Source organism: Lithobates pipiens, unplaced genomic scaffold (assembly GCF_037356315.1).
Source record: "Lithobates pipiens isolate NorthernLeopardFrog02 unplaced genomic scaffold, aLitPip1_a1.2 Scaffold_13, whole genome shotgun sequence".
Classification (NCBI taxonomy): Eukaryota; Metazoa; Chordata; class Amphibia; order Anura; family Ranidae; genus Lithobates; species Lithobates pipiens.
The window spans coordinates 540,941,318-540,964,505 of NW_027507718.1; the positions used below are offsets into that span (position 1 = coordinate 540,941,318).

Sequence of the window (23,188 nt, forward strand, 5' to 3'; positions counted from 1 at the left end):
TCCTCCGTTCCCCGTCCCGTCTCACCTCCTCCGCTCCCCACTCCGTCTCACCTCCTCCGTTCCCCGCCCCGTCTCACCTCCTCCGCTCCCCGCCCCGTCTCAACTCCTCCGTTCCCCATCCCGTCTCACCTCCTCCGCTCCCCGCCCCGTCTCACCTCCTCCGTTCCCCGTCCCGTCTCAACTCCTCCGTTCCCCGTCCCGTCTCACCTCCTCCGTTCCCCGTCCCGTCTCACCTCCTCCATTCCCGTCCCGTCTCTCTTCCTCCATTTCCCGTCTCACCTCCTCTGTTCCCCGTCCCATCTCACCTCCTCCGTTCCCCGTCCCGTCTCACCTCCTCCGTTTCCCGTCTCACCTCCTCCGTTTCCCGTCTCACCTCCTCTGTTCCCTGTCTCGCCTCCTACGTTCCCCTTTCCGTCTCACCTCCTCCGTTCCCCGTCCCGTCTCTCTTCCTCCATTTCCCGTCTCACCTCCTCTGTTCCCCGTCCCATCTCACCTCCTCCGTTCCCCGTCCCGTCTCACTTCCTCCGCTCCCCACTCCGTCTCACCTCCTCCGTTCCCCGTCCCGTCTCACCTCCTCCGCTCCCCACTCCGTCTCACCTCCTCCGTTCCCCGCCCCGTCTCACCTCCTCCGCTCCCCGCCCCGTCTCAACTCCTCCGTTCCCCATCCCATCTCACCTCCTCCGCTCCCCGCCCCGTCTCACCTCCTCCGTTCCCCGTCCCGTCTCACCTCCTCTGCTCCCCGTCCCATCTCACCTCCTCCGTTCCCCGTCCCGTCTCACCTCCTCCGTTTCCCGTCTCACCTCCTCTGTTCCCTGTCTCGCCTCCTACGTTCCCCTTTCCGTCTCACCTCCTCCGTTCCCCGTCCCGTCTCTCTACCTCCATTTCCCGTCTCACCTCCTCTGTTCCCCGTCCCATCTCACCTCCTCCGTTCCCCGTCCCGTCTCACCTCCTCTGTTTCCCGTCTCGCCTCCTCTGTTCCCCGTCTCGCCTCCTACGTTCCCCGTTCCATCTCACCTCCTCCGTTCCCCGTCCCGTCTCACCTCCTCTGTTCCCCGTCTCGCCTCCTCCGCTCCCCGCCCCGTCTCACCTCCTCCGCTCCCCGCCCCGTCTCACCTCCTCCGCTCCCCGCCCCGTCTCACCTCCTCCACTCCCCGCCCCGTCTCACCTCCTCCGTTTCCCGTCTCGCCTCCTCTGTTCCCCGTCTTGCCTCCTACGTTCCCCTTTCCGTCTCACCTCCTCCGTTCCCCGTCCCGTCTCTCTTCCTCCATTTCCCGTCTCACCTCCTCCGTTCCCCGTCCCGTCTCACCTCCTCTGTTCCCCATCTCGCCTCCTCCGCTCCCCGCCCCGTCTCACCTCCTCCGCTCCCCGCCCCGTCTCACCTCCTCCGCTCCCCGCCCCGTCTCACCTCCTCCGCTCCCGCCCCGTCTCACCTCCTCCGCTCCCCGCCCCGTCTCACCTCCTCCGTTCCCCGCCCTATCTCACCTTCTCCGTTCCCTGTCCCGTCTCACCTTCTCCGTTCCCCGTCCCGTCTCACCTCCTCCGTTCCCCGTCCCGTCTCACCTCCTCCATTCCCGTCCCGTCTCTCTTCCTCCATTTCCCGTCTCACCTCCTCTGTTCCCCGTCCCATCTCACCTCCTCCGTTCCCCGTCCCGTCTCACCTCCTCCGTTTCCCGTCTCACCTTCTCTGTTCCCTGTCTCGCCTCCTACGTTCCCCTTTCCGTCTCACCTCCTCCGTTCCCCGTCCCGTCTCTCTACCTCCATTTCCCGTCTCACCTCCTCTGTTCCCCGTCCCATCTCACCTCCTCCGTTCCCCGTCCCGTCTCACCTCCTCTGTTTCCCGTCTCGCCTCCTCTGTTCCCCGTCTCGCCTCCTACGTTCCCCGTTCCATCTCACCTCCTCCGTTCCCCGTCCCGTCTCACCTCCTCTGTTCCCCGTCTCGCCTCCTCCGCTCCCCGCCCCGTCTCACCTCCTCCGCTCCCCACCCCGTCTCACCTCCTCCGCTCCCCGCCCCGTCTCACCTCCTCCACTCCCCGCCCCGTCTCACCTCCTCCGTTTCCCGTCTCGCCTCCTCTGTTCCCCGTCTTGCCTCCTACGTTCCCCTTTCCGTCTCACCTCCTCCGTTCCCCGTCCCGTCTCTCTTCCTCCATTTCCCGTCTCACCTCCTCTGTTCCCTGTCCCATCTCACCTCCTCCGTTCTCCGTCCCATCTCACCTCCTCTGTTTCCCGTCTCGCCTCCTCTGTTCCTCGTCTCGCCTCCTACGTTCCCCGTTCCGTCTCACCTCCTCCGTTCCCCGTCCCGTCTCACCTCCTCTGTTCCCCATCTCGCCTCCTCCGCTCCCCGCCCCGTCTCACCTCCTCCGCTCCCCGCCCCATCTCACCTCCTCCACTCCCCGCCCCGTCTCACCTCCTCCGCTCCCCGCCCCGTCTCACCTCCTCCGCTCCCCGCCCCGTCTCACCTCCTCCATTCCCCGCCCCGTCTCACCTCCTCCGTTCCCCGCCCTATCTCACCTTCTCCGTTCCCTGTCCCGTCTCACCTTCTCCGTTCCCTGTCCCGTCTCCCCTCCTCAGTTTCCTGTCTCGTCTCTCTTCCTCCATTTCCCATCTCACCTCTTCCATTCCCGTCCTGTCTCGCCTACTCCGTTCCCTGCCCCGTCTCGCCTCCTCCATTCCCCGCCCCGTCTTACCTCCTCCGTTCCCCACCCCGTCTCACCTCCTCCGTTCTCTGTCCTTTCTCATCCTGATCTAAAATGTCCCCACTTACTCTCCTTTTTTCTCTCCCATGGTAGTCAGCGGAGGAGGGGGCGGCCAGCACCATATTCTGTGCAGTGTCGGAGGAGGCCGAAGGTCTGAATGGGCAGTATGTGGACAGCGACTGTGTGATTGCACTTCCCTCGGAGAAGGCTCGGGATCCGGCTGTCAACAAGAAGCTGTGGGAGGCGAGTGAGGCTGCAACCAACTGGATTGGTGGACCTGGACAATGATGGCGACCGACACAAGCAATCTCGTATCTTGGAAAGTCATATCTCAGGGCTATAAGCTGAGGGTTACTGTGACCCCCCCCGTGGGGTCTGCATACACCCCCTCCCCCATTCACCAGGAAGACTCCTCTGTCCTCCTTACTTGTTACATGATAAAAATCAAGATATGCGAGGTATATGTTACAATCCGCTTACTGTTAGCCAACATCCCAAAATAGAGCAATATGGAAGTTTTCCCCTTAGGAAAAGGCGGGACTTTTTAGGCATAAACTTTGACTCTACAATAGTTTATAGGAATATATAAAATACTTTTATTGAAACATAAGAAAAAAGAAAAAAGAATATATACATTCATTTTTACATTACAAAAGAAAAAAAAACATTATTTCCTTCATATATTCATAAAACCATGAGACTGTTTTATACTTATTGTTCCAAAGGCGAACTCTTATCACGTTGTACGTATGCACATTCGGAAGATGTAAGAACAATTAAACAAAAAAGATTTTGTGCGTCCGATGTAGCCTACGCGTTACGGAGTCATAACCTACGCGTTACGGAGTCATAACCTACGCGTTACGGAGTCATAAGCCCCTTCTTCAGGGATAGTTCATTTTTGCACATTTATTTTGAAAGAAGGAAAAGGAATCTAAAAAATATAAGAAAAGAATATACATACATATATATATATATATATATATATATATTTTTTTTTTTTTTTTTTTTTTTTTCAATGCAAAAGGGAGAGAGAGAGAAAAAAAAAAAAAGGAGGGGGGATGTCCAGAATCCATTCGCCTATTCCAATAGTATAAAACTTTCAAAGTTGCCGCAATGTCTAATAGTCAAAAAAAAAAACTATCTTCCATCTGTAGCACTATATGGAAGATTTCACATAGGGCACACAGACCAAGTCCAACCTAAGGAAGGGACGTTGCATACAATTAATCCCCATTCATTACCGAGCAGGGAGGCATACAAAAACAGCATAGAAAAATAAATTTGTTACCTTCAGCTGTAGCCCTGGAAAGAAACCTTCTCACTGACCACTGCGGACTGAGCACAGACCACTTGTGGCTCCTTAATATATCCCACAACCCCGCCTTGTTACCTCCTCTTGCAGGTGAAGATGATAACGATCACCTGTGTCGCCTCTCACCTCTAATGCGGTCCCCCCGAGTGCGCGGCGCACGGGCGTCGCCCCCATACCCACATCCAAAATGGCGCCGTGGGGAGGAGCGACGTCATGCGTCACGTTCCCACCGGCACGCATGCGCAGATCGTTCCTATGTAACCTACGGATGGAAACAAATACAGTCGGATATGCTACATCCCCCAGAGAGCTGGCAGCTGCGCATTCATGTCAGAAATGCAAACGCATTCAACTGTGCGTCCGCCCCAGATATTGTCAGGACAGATGTAAAAAAGAACACCAGAGAAAAAAACGGAAGGATAGGGTGCTATAACACCCCTCCCCCCGCTGTTCAGAAAAAGTGAACATGACTGCGAAGAGAAAAGCCACCAGGACAAGACGGTACATGCTGATGCCGATTGAAAACAATCAAAAACAGCATCCTACCGTCCATGGTGGCTTACGCGTGCCGGGATCCCACTCAGGGGCAGGCTGGGCCGGGGGGCAGGGGGGCAATTTCCCCCCAGGCCGCCCTAACTTATGTTGAAGGCGGCTGCTGCCTACTGACATTTTTTTCCTTCTCTAGAAAGCCGGGCTGGGGGTAAGGCTGCCACGGCCGGACACTTTTGCTTTCTGGGAGTTGTAGTCTGCGCCCAAACACAGAGGAGACAACTGTAGTCTTGGATGTGGGGAGCATCAGGGAGTCGAGACTCGTGGCTGGCTCAGTGCTGGCAGCAACTTTACCCCAGGACCAGGAGAATCACCCCCCCCCCCCCCATGACATGCAAGGACCTGCTGAGCTGAGATGCCAGGTTAGAGACCCTGACACCCCCAGCTGACCCCCACATCCCATCTCCCCCCCATACGCCGCGTTTGCCCTGCCCCAGTGATCAGACTACATTGGGTGGACACTGGTGAGGCTGCATTGATGGGCACTAATCAGGCAGCATTGATCAGGCTGCATTGATGGGCACCGATGAGGCTGAGCTAATGGGCACTAATGAGGCTGCATTGAAAAAACAGGTGGGCATGGATGGTGTGCTGATTCGGTGGCTCAATGGGCCACTTGACTGGACTTGCGCCCCCCAGGCCTAAGGCTGCCAGCCCTCCCCTGATCCCACGCAAAGCAGACCCCCTATAGTGTAGAATTCAAAAAGAGGGCCCTTCTCATCAAAGGGAAAAGAAAGAGCACAAAGAACACAAGGTGGGGGGGGAAAAAAAAGGGAGACAAGCTGTTCCATATTTACATATCTACTTCTCCATACCTCCTGATACAAAGCCTTCCAAAAACGGTCTATAATTTACCGCCTCGTTCAGGCCAGGGAAGGTTGTAGCTTGTAATTGAAAGATCCATTTTAATTCTCTTTGCAGTAGAGCCTTATTCCAATCCTCCCCCCCTCTTTTGTTGGGGTGTATTCTATCCAAGATCATAAATCTGACCCTGGGAAAGGTGCCTCCATGTAAGGAGATAACATGCCTTCCCAGGGGCAGATCAGGAATGGCTTTTTTCATGCTCCATATACGTGCTTGGATATCCGCGATCGCAATTCCAATTCGGTTTTTCCTATGTAGAAACAATTACATTCACATGAGAGTAGATATATCACCCCTTTCGTCTTACAATTGGCAAAGTGTATCGCTTTTAAAGGTTTTCCATTGGGCAATATGCACGTGGGTCCCACCTGCAGATATTTGCAAAAGGTGCAGCCCCCCCACATGTATATGTTCCCCTTAACAGTACATGGGTCTCTTCGATTTTTTCCCCCTTGAACTCACTTTGGATGATCTTGTCCCTTATTGCCGTTGCGCGTCTAAAGGTAATTGATGGTTTGTTTGGTACAAACCTACCTAAATTGGGATCCATATATAAAAGATGCCAATATTTTTGTATAATACTGCAAATTTTGTTATGCTGGTTTGAGTATGACAGTATGATTCTAGTTATACCCTCATTGCCTCCACATTTATCAACCTTCTGTTTTTGAGAATACAGCAGTTCGTGCCTTGTTTTTTTTCCAAGGCTTTTTTGTATGCCTTTTTGAGAGAGGTCTTAGAATACCCTCTCTCCATGAGGCGGATTTGTAAATCTTTCGCTTCAATCTGGAAACTTTCTTCGCCCAAACAGTTTCTCCTAGTTCTTAGATATTGGCCAAAAGGTATCGATGTTATGAGAGACTTAGGGTGAAAGCTTGATGCACTGCAGGATCGAATTTCCCGCTGTGGGCTTTCTAAAAAAAGACGCGTCTTGGATGGCACCGCCCTTACCGCGGAGGACTTTGACATCCAGAAATGTTATCTCGTTGGGATGATGGAGCATGGTGAACATGAGGTTGAAGTGATTTTTTTTATTCAACCTTGCCAAAAAGTCGGGCAGAATCTCTGTCGGCCCATCCCAAATCAAAAAAACATCATCAATACTCCCCCAGGTACAGGTTTGCATATGATGGGGCACAATATGTCCCCATCGCAGCACCCTGCACCTGGAAGTAGTGGAAGCCATCAAATAAAAAAGGTTGAAGTGATTTTTTAGTCAACCTTGCCAAAAAGTCGGGCAGAATCTCTGTCGGCCCATCTCAAATCAAAAAAACATCATCAATATATCTGGCCCACATTCAAATGTGGTCAGTATATAGTCTCATTTGTTCATCCGCCATCAAAAAACACTCCTACTCCCCCAGGTACAGGTTTGCATACGATGGGGCACAATATGTCCCCATCGCAGCACCCTGCACCTGGAAGTAGTGGAAGCCATCAAAAAAAATGAAGAAAAAAAAATGAAGAAAAAAAAATGAAAAAAAACATTATGGTTCAAAATAAAATCTAGGGACTGCACGATAAAGTCACTATATGGCCATTCATTCTCATGTTGTTGGGACAGAATGTGTTTGGATGGCAGACAACCCCAGGGAGTGTGGGATGGAACTATACAATGCCTCAACATCTATCCGTTACCAGTGTAGCGTATTCAGGAATCACAAGATCATCCAAGATTTTGAGAAAATGGATTGTATCTTTAACATATGATGGCAGATTCACCACAAAAGGTCTAAGATGCTCGTCAATCAGATGGCTTAATTTTTTTCCGAAATAGATCCCTTGCCCGAAATGATCGGACGTCCTGGGGGGGGGGGTCCCTCTCATTTTTGTGGACTTTCGGGAGTGAGTAGAAAGTGGGAATTTTTGGATGTTCCACACGTATATATTTCCATGTCGTTGCATTGATAATGCCCCTTTGACCTGCTGAGTCCACCAACTCATTACATTTTTTATTGAATTTTTTAATTAGTTTGAATAGAAATAGGACGGTACCAATTCAAATTTTTAAGAATTTTTTTGCACATCATAGTATATTGATCGTTGTTCATAATCACGATATTACCACCTTTATCCGATGGTTTAATTGTTATTGCGCTGATTGTTGAGAGCTTGCTTCTCACCTGGGGTTAGGTTGCCATCCGTTGTGTCTTTACATGCTAGCCTATTTAGATCTCTGGTGACAAGTTTTAGAAAAATTGCTGCATTGGGATTGGAACTGGGTGCTGGGTATTAATCTGATTTTTTTTTTTTCTTTAATTCAGATTTGGATCTTCCTATCTTTTCTTCTAAATTCTCATTGTCATGGTTATGCAGTGATCTTCCTGTGTTTGCTTACCTCCCCCATGTCTTCAGACTAAGAGGCCAGCCACTTCCACCTGGTGGTTTTTATAACCTGTCCTCTAAGCATGGCTCCACCCCAGGCCCTATCAGGGAGCCCTATATTAACCTGTGCACTGCAAGCCAACAGTGCTGATCAACCATTGTGTATTCCTTTGTGTGTTAGCTTCCTGTTTCCTGCCGTGTGCTCTTCTACTGGTTTTCGTTACCGACTTTGGCGTGTCTTTGACTATCCCTGTTTGCCTGTGATCCTGACCTTTTGGCTTGTCCCCGACTATTCTTGTCTGCTTGTGGCCCCGACCTTGGCTTTGTCCCTCATCATCCCTATCCCCCTGTTGCCTACTGTGGGTGTGAGCTGGGGGACCCTGGGGGTCGCGACCTGGAGCCAGTTGCAGCCAAGTCCATCCTCACCACTCAAGGCTCTGGTGAACACCTGCTGGCTCTTAGACTTCGCGCCCAAGGGAATCTTACGCTCTAACCCCGGTGGGACCTGTCTCCCGTCCGCAGCAGTCAGCCATAGGGTCCACAACCTTGCGGTGCACTCCTGATCCCTACGGTGTGCATCTGTCACCTCGCCTCAAGGTGACCTGACACTCATCCTTAATGGCTAAGAGTTTTTTCGATATCCAAACAATCAATCAACTCAGTTTGATCATTTTCATCAAGGAGAGAAACCAATTGATCAATCGCCTTCTCCTCTTCCTTGCTTAGCTGTGTATTTTGATCGGGGGCGTTTTGTTGTACATATTTTTTTAAAAGAAGTTTTCTTATAAATAGGTTCAGGTCTCTCACTACCTCAAATCGACTCAAATTTTCATTTGGACAAAACCCTAAACCTTTCAAAAGAACATCCGTTTCTAAACTAGTTCAAGTCTATGAGGATAGATTAATTATGTTCATCTGAGCATTAGAGGAGACTATCACCGGGGGGGATTTAAGTGATTGTCGGCACATAAGCCATTTTGTTCCCTTTGGTCGCGTTTGGGCCTAGGCGATTTGGAAAAGAAGAAGAAGAGAAAATAGGTGCCGCGGGGGTAGAGTTGGTGTCTCTACGATCAATAGGGTGGTCTCGAGTTTGTGCGATCGTGTGCATCTTCATAGGGAGAAATAGAGGATAGTTCCACAGAAGCCCCTATATGTGAGTTACCTGTCATCGAAAGATTGGATGTGCCCCGAAGTTTGTGAGTTCTGTGTTGGATGTGTATTCTGCCCTCGTAGTGATTTTTTTTACTGATTGTTCCTGTGGTTCTTCGTCTCTTATTACGCCCAGTACCTCTTTGTCTAAAAGAAGAATGGAAAGAAGAGGCATTAGATGGAGAATCTACCATACTATTTCCATAACCTCCTAAATGTTTTAAAGTTCATTTGCTTCCGAGGTTGATATACATGCCATTTGTAGGCTTTCCCCTCTCTAAATGCATTCTTATCTCTTGACATTTTTTTTTCTCTTTTTTTGATCTGGATTCCTTAATTGAATTTTTCCAAACGCTCTATCTTATTCTTTTCCCGTTCGTTATATGATGCCTGGCCCTGTAGGGGCTGTAGAAGACCAGTAACCTGGTCCAAATCCCCATCAAGGTCAAGCATCTCTTTCTTATATGCTTCTATTAGCATTTGCATCATTTCTTTCGAACATTTATTAAGTATTTTTTTTCCCATTGAAATCGGTGTCCTTGAACCTCAAAGGTAGAGAAAATCTGGACTCGAAGTCCGAATGGATTTATATCCTCTCTAATGTCATTTTCAAAGGAATCTATGTGCCAATGTAAAAATGACTTTTTTTTTTTTTTAACATTCCCCGAAAAACACTCTCAGGTTCTCCTTTCCAATGCGCAAAAACAAAGCTGACATCGTATTCCTCCAAGAAACGCACTTTAAACTGGACTCCACCCCTAAACTATCAAATACCCACTTCCCAATGGCCATACACGCAACCAATAGGGCATCCAAACCAAAAGGGGTCTCTATCCTCTTCGCGAGACACTGCCCATTTCCAGTATCAGACTCCTACCTAGATGAGGAAGGTTGATTCATGTTTCTTAAGGGCCTCTTTTCTCTGTTTCTTAATAACCTACACCACTGACCCGATCGGGATACACCTTCTGATAGGTGCATAACTAAGTCAGACAAGCGAGCAGGCCTCGCGAGTCACCGGAAACCTTACTGAGCTCCCTAGCATCAACCGCTCAACTAGGCAAAACTCCAACCCGACCACCTCACCTCCCTTGTCCCTGTCTATTGCTTCATATCTCTTATCAAACCTCTCTTTCTCCCCCTAGCCATCCACTTACCTTGCATCCCTCCTATTGGGTCTCGAATCCAGCTACACATCCCTAGGCCAGTCCCCCGACTCACGTCTCCAGAATCTCAGCCGTCCTCCTCCGATAGAAACCCGGTGGATATTGGTGATCTAGCGGAGGAGTAGTGTACCGACCACCAGGGCAGGACTGAGGGTGGTGGGGGGCCCCTGGGCTTGAGTCACTTTCGGGCCCTACCTTATATACATTACCGTATTTATCGGCGTAGAACATGCACCCCACGTTTAGGGGGGAATTTTAAGGAAAAAACTTTTAGGAGGCAAGTTTAAGGAAAAACTTACATTTAAATGCCCATCAATGCAGCCTTATCAGTGTCCATCTGCAGCCTTGCCCATCCATCTGCAGCCTTGTCCAGTGTTATTGTAGCCTTGTCATTTGCAGGCTTGTCATTGCAGTCTCGAAGTTTAAAAATGGCGCTGCCGAGATACAGAGTCCTGTGTATTTCGGCGGCTCTCAGGTCCTCTCGCAGTCCCGAACGGAGCCGAGAGTAGTCGAGTGTACTCGGCTCCGCTCACAGTCCCGCCCAGTAACTGTGAGCAGAGCCGAGCTAGGTACACTCGGCTATGTATCTTGGCGGGGCCCCCTATTGGCTGGGGCCCATGGGCTTGAGCCCAGTCAAGCCCAATGGTAAGTCCTGCCCTGCCGACCACACTACGTCGCAACCCCAAGATGGCTAGTCCAACTACCAAGTGAATCAAAGGCATTACTAAGATAGTTTCCCTAAACGTGTGAGGCCTTAACATTCCCCGGAAACACTCTCAGGTTCTCCTTTCCATGCGCAAAAACAAAGCTGACATCATATTCCTCCAAGAAACGCACCCCTAAACTATCAAATACCCACTTCCGAATGGCCATACACGCAACCAATAGGGCAGTGTTTCTCAATTCCAGTCCTCATGGCCCACTAACAGGTCACGTTTTCAGGATTTCCCTCAGATGAAACAGCTGGGGTAATTACTAAGGCAATGAAACTGATCAAATCACCTGTGCAAAATAATGGAAAGCCTGAAAACATGACCTGTTAGTGGGCCATGAGGACTGGAATTGAGAAACACTGCAATAGGGCATCCAAATCAAAAGGGGTCTCTATCCTCTTCGCGAGACACTGCCCATTTCAAGTATCAGACTCCTACCTAGATGAGGAAGGTCGATTCATGTATCTTAAGGGCTCTTTGTTTGGTAAACGTCTTACCCTAGCAAACATAGTTTGTTATATAGTTAGTAAGGTTGAATAAAGACACCAGTCCATCCAGTTCAACCTGAGTGAGTGTCTACAATTGTCCCTATCCCTGTACATTGCACACTCACATCGGTCCCTACCCTCAAGGAGCCCACAATCCAAGGTCCCCATTCATATACTAGGGGCCAATTTTTGGACAGAAGCCAATTAACCTACCTGCATGTCCTTGAGGAAACCGGAGTACCCGGAGGAAACCCACGCAGGCACCGGGAGAACATGCAAACTCCAGGCAGGTAGTGTCCTGGTTGGGATTTGAACCAGCGACCCTTCTTACTGCTAGGTGAGAGTGTTAACTACTACACCACTGTGCCACCCCAACATATAAGCCCCCCAACGTTAAACAAGTACCTTTCCTCAGGTATACCTTACAAAGACTGGCATCATTCCAGGAAGGCACCCCCGATAGTAGGAGGAGATTTCAATGCCCCACTTAACCCCTGGCATGACACATCATCTGGCACATCCAAGTTACCCTTTTAAAGCACTACGTGCAATAAAAAAAACGCCTCCAAGAGTTGACACCACACCATTCATGGCGCACGCTAAATCCTAAATGTTAAGGACCACACTTTCTACTCAGCCCCACACAACCGATACTCCAGACCCGACTATTTATTCCGAGCACAAAGGGATTTGCCAATGCTTACCACAGCCACCATTAGGGTCGCCACCTTTTCTTCAAGTCGAACCCGAACACTTTAGTGGTGCGCGGCAATTTTTTTATATAGTATAAACTATGAATATATTTTGCTATTAAATAACATTTCTAATCATATAAAGTTAATAACAAGAGTCCCCCTTTATATCAGAGTCCACAGAGTTCCCCTTTTACATCTGAATTCACAGAGTTCCCTTTCACTGTAAGGGGGGACTCTGCAGATTCTGATACAAGGGGTGTTCTGGGAACCCTGATTTAAAGGGGTACACTGAAAACTCTGATGTAAAGGGGGAACACTGTGGTCTCTGGTGTAAAGGGGAACTCTGATGTAAGGGGGTGCTCTGAGAACCCTGATTGACATTAGTGTACTCACTCAGAGGCAGGAGAGGGAAGGGGGGAGACTTCAGTCACAGATAGAGATGGATGGTGCGCTCACTCACCCCTTGGCAATCAGCACCTCTCATCCAGATGTATCTGAGGCTGCTGGACTTCAAATTAGCGGCTCCAACTTTCCTTTTCTAAGGAGTGAGGGTAGACATAGAGAGGTAGGGGTGGGAGGAAGAGGTGCAGATCGAGCCCTCTCTCCTCTCCCGTCTGTGTGTGTGTTTGGGGGGGGGGGGGGATTATTAGTGGTGGCTTTGGGCAACATGAAAAAGAGTGCAACAGACACTCTCAGCTTAGACAACTGCAGCCAGCAACCCTGCTGGGAAGCCCCATAGTCCAGTCTGAATAATGTGTCCGGGTTTCAGGCAGTCTGAAACCCGGACGCATGATTCCAAACCCGAACTGTCCGGGTGAATCCCAGGACAGGTGGCAACCCTAGCCACCATAGAGCCAATGTTTTTATCAGACCACCACCCAATTACCATGACCGTAGAATTCACAAACACACAGTCAAAAAATCCTTGATATGGCGCTTAGACCCCGTCGCTACTCACAGACACCCGGATTGCTCCTATCATACACAATCGACTGGTACAATACTTCCCGAGAAAAAAAAAAAAACGATTCTCCAGACATTTCCCCAGATGACAAAAACGGGAGGCTCACAAATGCACTGCATGAGGAGAACTAATTGCCCTTTCCGCCAAAAGAAGACGGGGAAAAAAAAGCCCACGTCACAAAAACGAACGAAACGCATTCACGAGGTAGAAAGGGTACATAAACTGACCCAAGCGACTTCCTCCCTACAGGAGCTCATCCAGGCTAGGGCAGAACTGGTAGACGAATTAAAGCGGGATTCCGCTGCCGTTTTTTTTTTTTACCTGTGTCACTGGTGGGCGATTCCTACGGTGTCTTCGCAGTCACGATCGGCGTCTTTTTAACCCCCCCCGGCGTGACGATTTCATTGCTAAGGAAAACTTTTTTAAAAAGCGGTCCGGCGGTTTCCATTTTCACTGTGGGCGTTTGAAGCCCACAGGCATTTACTTCCTGGATGCGATGACGCTGAGCTCCCAGCATCCACCGCTCCATCTCGCACATGCTCATTGAGTGTCCTCTTTGTTTTCCTTCCTCTTGCCTCGTGCGCCATAGTGGTAATGGCAGATAGAGCTGCCTGCCCACTTTTAAAATGGCAATTTCGGACACAACCTCGTCACGTGACCGGCGTCCTCCCTTTCCGAAATCTCACGAGATTTCGGCATGACTGTGTCCCCCCCCCACGGATTCCTGGGAAATAGCTAAAAAAAAAGTTCCCAGGGACCATTGCGAAGCCGATAAACACGCCTACTCCCACGGGAGGAGAGCCCGGAAGTCGGCATAAACATTAAAAATAAAAAAATGTAAATACTGCATATTTGAATAAGATGAACTTGCAATTTTCTGTACAAAACCGCTTTAAATAATAATAAAAAAAAAAAAACGGAACTATATATTATCACAAAAAATGTTCTACGAATACGGAAACAAAAGCAGGTAGACTTCTAGCCAGGGCGCTCCGTGCGATAAAAGCAGCAACGACGATACACCGCATAAACAATTCTTCGAGGGAATAAACTGACCGCCAACGACCAAAATAGCAGACCGAATTCCTCTTAGCCCACGTACACGCGGTCGGAGATTTTGCCAACCAAATCCGTTGGATTTTGTCCGAAACTGTTGCATACACACAGTCGGGCCAAGTTGGCGAAAAATCCGATCGTTCAGAACGTGGTGACGTAATTTCGTTACGATGGGGACTACATTCAGGCTAGTAGCCAATAGCTTTGGTGTAGGAATTTGATCTGAGCATGCGTGGCACTTTGTCCCGATCAAAATGCTCTACACATGATCGGAGTATGTCCGACCGGCCCAGTTGGTCGGGAAATATTTCCAACATGTTGGAAAATTGGGTCCGACGGATATTCCGACGGAATCAGCTCGATGCATACCACACACAGTCGGATTATCCGACGACACGGTCCGATAGGACGCATTCCGACGGATTCTCCCACCGTGTGTACAAGGGGCCAATACTACACACAGCTTTATAATCTTAAAGAGGAAGTAAACCCTGATGAGTTTACTTCCTCTTTTTTTCCCTGCAAAGGTAAAGCATAATGGACTACTATGCATCGCATCGCATCGCATCGCATCGCATAGTAGCTCATTATGTGTCACTTACCTGACACAGGAGCCAGCGAAGTCGCCGCCGTCCCCTGTAGTCCGCCGCATCCATCTTGCTGGTGGCGTCTCGCAGCTCCGACGAATGACAGCGGCGAAGCCGCGATGACGTCACTCCCGCGCATGCGCACGGGAGTCGACAAATTACGCAAATCCATTCTTGGACTTGCCGCATTTAGTGCGCCTGCGCGCCGCTGTCTCCGGCGCATGCGCCGTAGACAGCAGTGCCCATTTTCGGGCAAATATCTCCTAAACCATATAGGTTTAGGAGATATTGCTTGGACCTACACGTAAGCCTTAATCTAGGCTTACCTGTAGGTCAAAGTGGTTTGAAAGGGTTTACTTCCTCTTTAAGGCAAACGCGACCCAGACAGACGAAGAGACAAGACTCCACCTGATCCGAGATTTCCTCTCCCAACATAGTCCCAAACCCCTATCCGAATCGGAAGCCGCGACCATGGAACAACCACTGCCGGCGGATGAATTAGATTCCGTGCTCAAACAATTAAAACCAGGCAAAAGCCCGGGCCCAGATGGTCTGACGGCAGGGTATTACAAAGCATTTATAGAGACACTTAATCCACACTTCCTTAACGCATTTAGCTCCCTCTCCTCAGACAACCCGCCACCCCGAGACCTCCTTTCAGCACACATTACTGTAATCCCGAAAAACCGAATAAGGAGGACCCAGCGGTAGTTTCCAACTATAGGCCAGGTCTTGTTGTTGCCTGCCATTTTTGTCCCCATTAGTGACGAACTTTTCTGGCCCTGCACTTTGCCTTGACTCTTCTTGTCTTGAGCTGATTGAGCTTTTACCATTGGCTGCTGCTGAGGCCCTTTATTAGGGAATTTTTTTCCGGGGGGGTATGGGCAAACCTTTCAAGTTTAGCTGCTGCGGCTGCTGCCGCCTGGCCTCCCCTTTCCTTCTCTTTTACCGGACGGGCTGTTTGTGACCCGGCATATTCCTGATGTGACTGCTCTTCTCCCCTCTTTCTGGTCATATTGCTTACAATTAGTAAACGGGTGCTGAACCAGCACCACTTCTCCAGTGAGGGGCAGAGCAAAAAACAGACGGGGGGGGGGGGGGGGTATTATGCAACCGGCTGAACTCCCTGCGATAATAGTTACAGGCAGATTAACCGGTTCCCAACCGGCGCACGCCGATGTATGTCAGCAGAATGGCACTGGCAGGCATATAGGCGTACAGGTACGTCCAATCTTCAATGCCGCCCTGCCATCGCGAGCGAGCGTGAGTCCGGTCGCGGTTCCCGCGGACTCGATCGCCACGGGCATAACCCGCGATCGTCTCACGAAGCAGGCTGAACGGAGAGATGCCGTTGTAAACAGCATCTCCCACCGTTCTGCCTAGCAACCAGTGACGCTGATCTCTGCTCCATGTGATTGGAGCAGAGATCAGTGTTCACTAAATGAAAGCCCAACCCCCCCACAGTTAGTAACACACCCCTAGGAACACTTAACCCCCTACACTGCCACCCACTGGTTAACCCCTTCACTGCCAGTGTCATTTACACAGGAATCACCGCTTTTGTATAGCACTGATTGCTGTATAAATGACAATGGTCCCAAAAATGTGTCAAAAATGTCCGATGTGTCCGCCGCAATGTCGCAGTCACAATAAAAATCGCTGATCGCCGCCATTACTAGTAAAAAAAAAAAAATATATTAATAAAAATGCCATAAAACTATCCCCTATTTTGTAACCGCTATAACTTTGGCGCAAACCAATCAATAATCGCTTATTGCGATTTTTTTTTTTTTTACCAAAAATATGTAGAAGAATACGTATCGGCCTAAACTGAGGGAAAAAAATGTTTTTTTATATATTTTTGGGGGATATTTATTATAACAAAAAGTAAAAAAACAATGCGTTTTTTCTTCAAAATTGTCACGCTATTTTTGTTTATAGCGCAAAAAATAAAAACCGCAGAGGTGATCAAATACCACCAAAAGAAAGCTCTATTTGTGGGAAAAAAAGGACGTTAATTTCGTTTGGGAGCCACGTCGCACGACCGCGCAATTGTCAGTTAAAGCGACGCAGCGCCGAATCGCTAAAAAAGCGGTCTGGTCTTTGGCCAGCAAAACGGTCCGGGGCTGAAAGTGGTTAAAGAGGAAGTAAACCCTGATAAGTGTTACTTCCTCTTTGATTCCCTGCAAAGGTAAAGCATAATGGACTACTATGCATCGCATCGCATCGCATCGCATCGCATCGCATCGCATAGTAGCCCATTATGTGTCACTTACCTGACACAGGAGCCAGCGAAGTCACCGCTGTCCCCTGTAGTCCGGAGCCTCCATCTTCTCGGTGGGTCTCGCCGCTCCGCCGCTGTCATTCGGCAAAGCCGCGATGACGTCGCTCCCGTGCATGCGCCGTAGACAGGGGTGCCTGTGTTTCGGCAAATATCTCCTAAACCGTGTAGGTTTAGGAGATATTTCTTGGACCTACAGGTAAGCCTTAATCTAGGCCTTAATCTAGGCTTACCTGTAGGTCAAAGTTGGTTGTAAGGGTTTACAACCACTTTAAAAACTTTTTGCCTCCTGCTCATCACTTCGTCTGCAGCTTGATATTTTTCTTTCTTAAATACAAAAGTCACTCACCAGTCCGAATGAGCCCAGTTTTTACCTCTCACATATCCCCTGTATTGAGACCACCAGGCACCCTATAGATCTAAAAGTCCGGGTAGTATAGCAACAATTTAAGCAAGAATTCACTTGGGATATCAGCACACAACACACTGTAGATAGTTGCCCCCGCTAGGGATATGGAAGATAAGCGTAAGCAATGCCTTCGGGGGTTAGTACGCAGCGCTGGGGGGGGGGGGGAAGAAAACAAAAAAAACAAAAGCGTTTGCGTTTATAAGCGTTTTTTTAAAGGAACCCAATTTTTTGGACCTGAAAACTCAGAAATACGATGGAAAACCATAGAAAACAATAAAAAAAAGCTTAAAAAAAAAATGTTGTAATTACTTTATATAATTCATAGAGCGTATTTACTTTGTGATACAATCCCAGAACATCTCTGGTGTTTCCAGTAGCTTGGACAATGAGGAACGCCTCCACTTCTTTGCCCCAAACCCTCATCCAATTCCCAATCTAATCAATGACTCCGCCTAGTCTGGCCAAACCATAGCATTGTCTTTTTTTTCACACAGAAAAACCTGCATACCAATGTCTAGTAAGCCCCCCCCCCCCCCCCCCCACCATGTTTCCATGTTGAACACCCATCCTTCATGAAACTGAAACTTTTTTCCACAAGCCACCCCCCCTTCCCCCAAACCACCCCCCTTCCCACAAGCCACCCCCCTCCCCCAAGCCACCCCCCTTCCCACAAGCCACCCTCCCTTCCCTCAAGCCACCCCCCTTCCCCCAAGCCACCCCCGTTCCCCCAAGCCACCCCCCTTCCCACAAGCCACCCTCCCTTCCCTCAAGCCACCCCCCTTCCCCCAAGCCACCCCCGTTCCCCCAAGCCACCCCCCTTCCCACAAGCCATCCCCCTTCCTCCAAACCACCCCCCCTTCCCACAAGCAAACCCCCTTCCCCCAAGCCACCCCCGTTCCCACAAGCCACCCCCCTTCCCCCAAAAAAACTGGCAAACTTATTGACTCGTGTATAAGCCGAGGGTGAGACATGCCTGTCCATCCCTGTGTGTGTGTCCGTCCATCCCTGTGTGTCCGTCCATCCCTGTGTGTCCGTCCATCCCTGTGTGTCCGTCCATCCATCCCTGTGTGTGTGTGTGTCCATCCATCCATCCATCCCTGTGTGTGTGTGTCTCCATCCATCCATCCATCCATCCCTGTGTGTGTGTGTCTCCATCCATCCATCCATCCATCCCTGTGTGTGTGTGTCTCCATCCATCCATCCATCCATCCCTGTGTGTGTGTGTCTCCATCCATCCATCCATCCATCCCTGTGTGTGTGTGTCTCCATCCATCCATCCATCCATCCCTGTGTGTGTGTGTCTCCATCCATCCATCCATCCATCCATCCCTGTGTGTGTGTGTGTCTCCATCCATCCATCCATCCATCCCTGTGTGTGTCTCCATCCGTGTGTGTGTGTGTGTGTGTGTGTGTGTGTGTGTGTGTGTGTGTGTGTGTGTGTGTGTGTGTGTGTGTGTGTGTGTCCAGCCTACCTTTGTCCCGAGCCTCCGTCCCGTGCCTTGCCTCCTTGCCTCCGTCCCGTGCCGTGACTTGCCTCCTTGCATCCGTCCCGTGTCGTGCCGTGCCTTGCCGCCGCCGTCCCGTCCCGTCCCGTGCCGTGCCTTCCCTTGCCTCCGTCCCGTGCCCTCTTCGTCGGCGGCCATTGTAAAGTTCAAAAGCTGCGCCGCCGCCTTCGCCTGTGATAGGCGGAACACTGAATTTCCCAGCAGCCTGTGTTCCGCCTATCACAGACGTCGTATCATCCTCGTCCGTAGTACGAGGATGATACGATGTCCGTGATAGGCGGAACACAGGCTGCTGGGAAATTCAGTGTTCCGCCTATCACAGGCGAAGGCGGAGCCGGAGGCGCGGCTTTTGAATAGAATGGCCGCTGTCTGTCTGCTCGACACGCTGATCGAGCGGGCAGACAGCGATGACTCGAGTATAAGCCGAGGGGGGCACTTTCAGCCTCAAAAAAGAGGCTGAAAATCTCGGCTTATACTCGAGTATATACGGTAATTGAAGTAATTCAGAATCACATGCAATTATTGGGGACAAATCCCATATGGCAGAAATAGTTAAAAAAAAACATGCTTTGAGAGCTTGGGGAGGGTCTACATGATGTTATCTTTATAAAAGCTTATAAACGCAAACGCGGCTAAACGCGGCTAAACGCGACATGCAAACGCGGCAAAACTGGAGTTTCTAAACGCGCGTTTCGGCTTTTTTTGAGCAGAGTTTTTCAACGGCGTCTTGTGTGCATGAAGCCTTAAGGCCTCATGCACACGAGACGCTGTTAAATGCGTGTTCAGAGGCAGTTGGACACTTTTTTTTTCAACTGCCCCGAACTCATTTAATGTTATCCTATGTGTCTGTGTACACAGTCTGTTTTTTTTTGCCGTTTTTTACGCAGTTGCGTTTAAAAAAAAAAAGATGAAACGCCCGTTTAGAAACGCCCGTTTTGCCTCGTTTGCATGCCGCGTTTAGCCGCGTTTAGCTGCGTTTGCGTTTATAAGCTTTTATAAAGATAACATCATGTAGACCCTCCCCAAGCTCTCAAAGCATGTTTTTTTTTTTTTAACTATTTCTGCCATATGGGATTTGTCCCCAATAATTGCATGTGATTCTGAATTACTTCAATGAATTGTTTTTTTGGTTACATCGGAAGTCATTTTCAGAGATGTGTCTTCCAAGATGATCAATTTGCTAATCACAATCCAAGAGGTGTGGACAAGCCTAGCTTGGGGGAAGGGGGGGTTGTGGGAAGGGGGTGGCTTGTGGGAAGGGGGGGTGGCTTGGGGGAAGGGGGGTGGCTTGTGGGAAGGGGGGGTGGCTTGTGGGAAGGGGGGGTGGCTTGTGGGAAGGGGGGTGGCTTGGGGGAAGGGGGGTGGCTTGTGGGAAGGGGGGTGGCTTGTGGGAAGGGGGGGTGGCTTGTGGAAAAAAGTTTCAGTTTCATGAAGGATGGGTGTTCACAGGGGCGGACTGACCATTGGGCTACTCGGGCATTGCCCGAGGGCCCCATGCCCCTAGGGGGCCCCCCCATCAGGGTTGCCAGGCTCAGTAAAACCAGGGACAGTATGTAAAAAAGTTGTGTTTTTATTTTTACATCTGTCTTTGAAATGTCCCTTAGCGACATACTTTTGGTCTAAAAATTCCGAGATTATAGCTGCCCCGCCTCAGTACCTTCTCAGCCAATAAAAACATGTCTGTGTGTACTGTGTGTACATATATGTGTATACTGTGTGTGTGTGTGTGTACACTGTGTGGCCCCATAATCTCTGATTGCCTGGGGGCCCCATGAACTCCTATTGCCCGGGGTCCCCATGAGTTGTCAGTCCGCCCCTGGGTGTTAAACATGGAAACATGGTGGGGGGGGGGGGGGGGGGCTGACTAGACATTGGTATGCACGTTTTTCTATGTGAAAAAAAAGACAATGCTATGGTTTGGCCAGACTAGGTGGAGTCACTGATTAGATTGGGAATTGGATGGGGTTTGGGGCAAAGAAGTGGAGGCGTTCCTCATTGTCCAAGCTACTGGAAACACCAGAGATTGTATCACAAAGTAAATACGCTCTATGAATTATATAAAGTAGTTACAACATTTTTTTTTTTTTTTTACTTTTTTTTATTGTTTTCTATGGTTTTCCATCATATTTCTGAGTTTTCAGGTCCAAAAAATCGGGGTTCCTTTAAAAAACGCAAACGCAGCTAAACGCGGCTAAACGCGGCTAAACGCGGCATGCAAACGTGGCAATATGGGCGTTTCTAAACGTGCGTTTCAGCTTCTTTTTTTTTTTGGGGGGAGTTTTCATCGGCGTCTCGTGTGCTTCTAAAAGGCTTTTCTATATCATGCCCCGGGCACAGCCAGACGCAGGCTCTCCAAGTATCCTACTTCAATCTAAGATAAATTCTTCAGGTGGAAGCAGTTTGGGGGTCTGGGGGGTCTCTGGGTGCGAGTGGTGTACACACACGTCTCCCTCAGAGGGTTTCCTCACAGTATACAGCGATGCGCTTATGTAATTCATTAGGATGGGAACAAAACACGGATACAACTGCAAAAAATACTCAGGTTAACCCTCGCTGTTCTGGTGAGAAACTGACCCATAGCCCGGCTCTCTGTCAGTCTCCCACACCGATTACAGATCTGGTTCTGTGTTTTAGGAATAAAGTTTTTTTTAGAACCCCCAGTTGGTGATACCCCAGAAATAACAGGCAACTAGGGAGAGAACGATTATCCAGGTATCGGGCAGCATTGCAGGTGTTAATCCTCCGAGTCTCGGCTCGCTGTGATGTTTATATTATAATATGATTGTCTCAGTAAACAACCCCTTAGCTCTCAGTCTCTCTCACATAGTTTTATGGGGAAAGTTCAGCGCCTGACAGTTGATACAAAAACCTTCAGCACATTAACCGCTTGAGATCCGCGCTATAGCCGAATGACGGCAACAGCGCGGACCTGCTTTGCCGGGGACTACGTCTATTGACACGAGCGGCCTGCGCGCCCCCCTGAGGGTCTATGAGACTCGCCTGATCACGGATCAGAGCAAGGGATCGATCCCGACCCCTCACCACGTGATCAGCTGTCAGCCAATGACAGCTGATCATGTGATCACAACAGAGACGGTAATCGGCTCAGCGTGAGGAGAAAAAAAAAAAGCCGATCACTGGCGGCCCGTGAGAGGGACTTCAGTCCCGATCACATCAGTACCCACCTGCCCCCTGCCAGTGCCACCTAAGTATAGGAAAAAGTGCCACCCATCAGTGCCACCCATTAGTGCCCATAGTGCCACCTATCAGTCCCCATAATCTGCTTCAACAACAGTGCTTCACCTCAGTGCCACATATCCGTGCCCATCAGTGTCATCTACTAGTGCCCAGCAGTGCCACCTATCAGAGCCACCTATCAGTGCCCATCAGTCCCATCTATCAGTGCCACCTATCAGTCCCCACAATCTGCCTCAACAACAGTGCCGCACCTCAGTGCCACATATCCGTGCCCATCAGTGTCATCTACCAGTGCCCATCAGTGCCCAGCAGTGCCACCTATCAGAGCCACCTATCAGTGCCCATCAGTCCTATCTATCAGTGCCACCTATCAGTCCCCACAATCTACCTCAACAACACTGCTGCACCTCAGTGCCACATATCCGTGCCCATCAGTGTCATCTACCAGTGCCCATCAGTGCTGCCCATCAGTGCCCAACAGTGCCACCTATCAGAGCCACCTATCAGTGCCCATCAGTCCCATCTATCAGTGCCACCTATCAGTCCCCACAATCTGCCTCAACAACAGTGCCGCACCTCAGTGCCACATATCCGTGCCCATCAGTGTCATCTATCAGTGCCCATCAGTCCCATCTATCAGTGCCACCAATCAGTCCCCACAATCTGCCTCAACAACAGTGCCGCACCTCAGTGCCACATATCCGTGCCCATCGGTGTCATCTACCAGTGCCCATCAGTGCCGCCCAGCAGTGCCACCTTTCAGAGCCACCTTTCAGTGCCCATCAGTCCCATCTATCAGTGCCACCTATCAGTCCCCACAATCTACCTCAACAACAGTGCCGCACCTCAGTGCCACATATCCGTGCCCATCAGTGTCATCTACCAGTGCCCATCAGTGCCGCCCAGCAGTGCCACCTTTCAGAGCCACCTTTCAGTGCCCATCAGTCCCATCTATCAGTGCCACCTATCAGTCCCCACAATCTACCTCAACAACAGTGCCGCACCTCAGTGCCACATATCCGTGCCCATCAGCGTCATCTACCAGTGCCCAGCAGTGCCACCTATCAGAGCCATCTATCAGTGCAGCACCCATGACAGACTCTCTACATCTCCCCTCCCGTCCCGGAGAGTCTCAATCTTCCGCACCAGCTGTCGGTCTCACTACAGTTCTTCATGGGGATTGTTAGAGGTCAGGTGACCACAATCCCACAGACCGTTAGCACATGTGCAC

General features: G+C 50.0%; 1 protein-coding gene and 1 long non-coding RNA gene across 4 annotated transcripts in view; one reads left to right on the top strand and one right to left on the bottom strand.

The window, feature by feature from the left end:
• The window catches only part of LOC143975775 (uncharacterized), an 89,033-nt gene that overhangs the window by 54,629 nt on the left and 11,216 nt on the right, over positions 1-23,188 (bottom strand). The window contains exon 2 of the long non-coding RNA XR_013272417.1: positions 8,909-9,042. This is a non-coding gene — a long non-coding RNA (uncharacterized LOC143975775). The remainder of the gene's footprint in view (positions 1-8,908; positions 9,043-23,188) is intronic.
• LOC143975773 (retinol dehydrogenase 11-like) overlaps positions 1-23,188 on the top strand; it is a 169,464-nt gene that overhangs the window by 42,628 nt on the left and 103,648 nt on the right. The window contains exon 6 of one of the 3 annotated variants that reach the window (XM_077478300.1): positions 2,787-3,497. The exons of the other annotated variants lie outside the window; for them this stretch is intronic. Within the exon in view, the coding sequence (XP_077334426.1) occupies positions 2,787-2,981 (195 nt within the window). The 3' untranslated portion in view covers positions 2,982-3,497. Of the gene's footprint in view, positions 1-2,786; positions 3,498-23,188 lie in introns of those variants that run through there. 3 annotated transcript variants of the gene reach the window in all.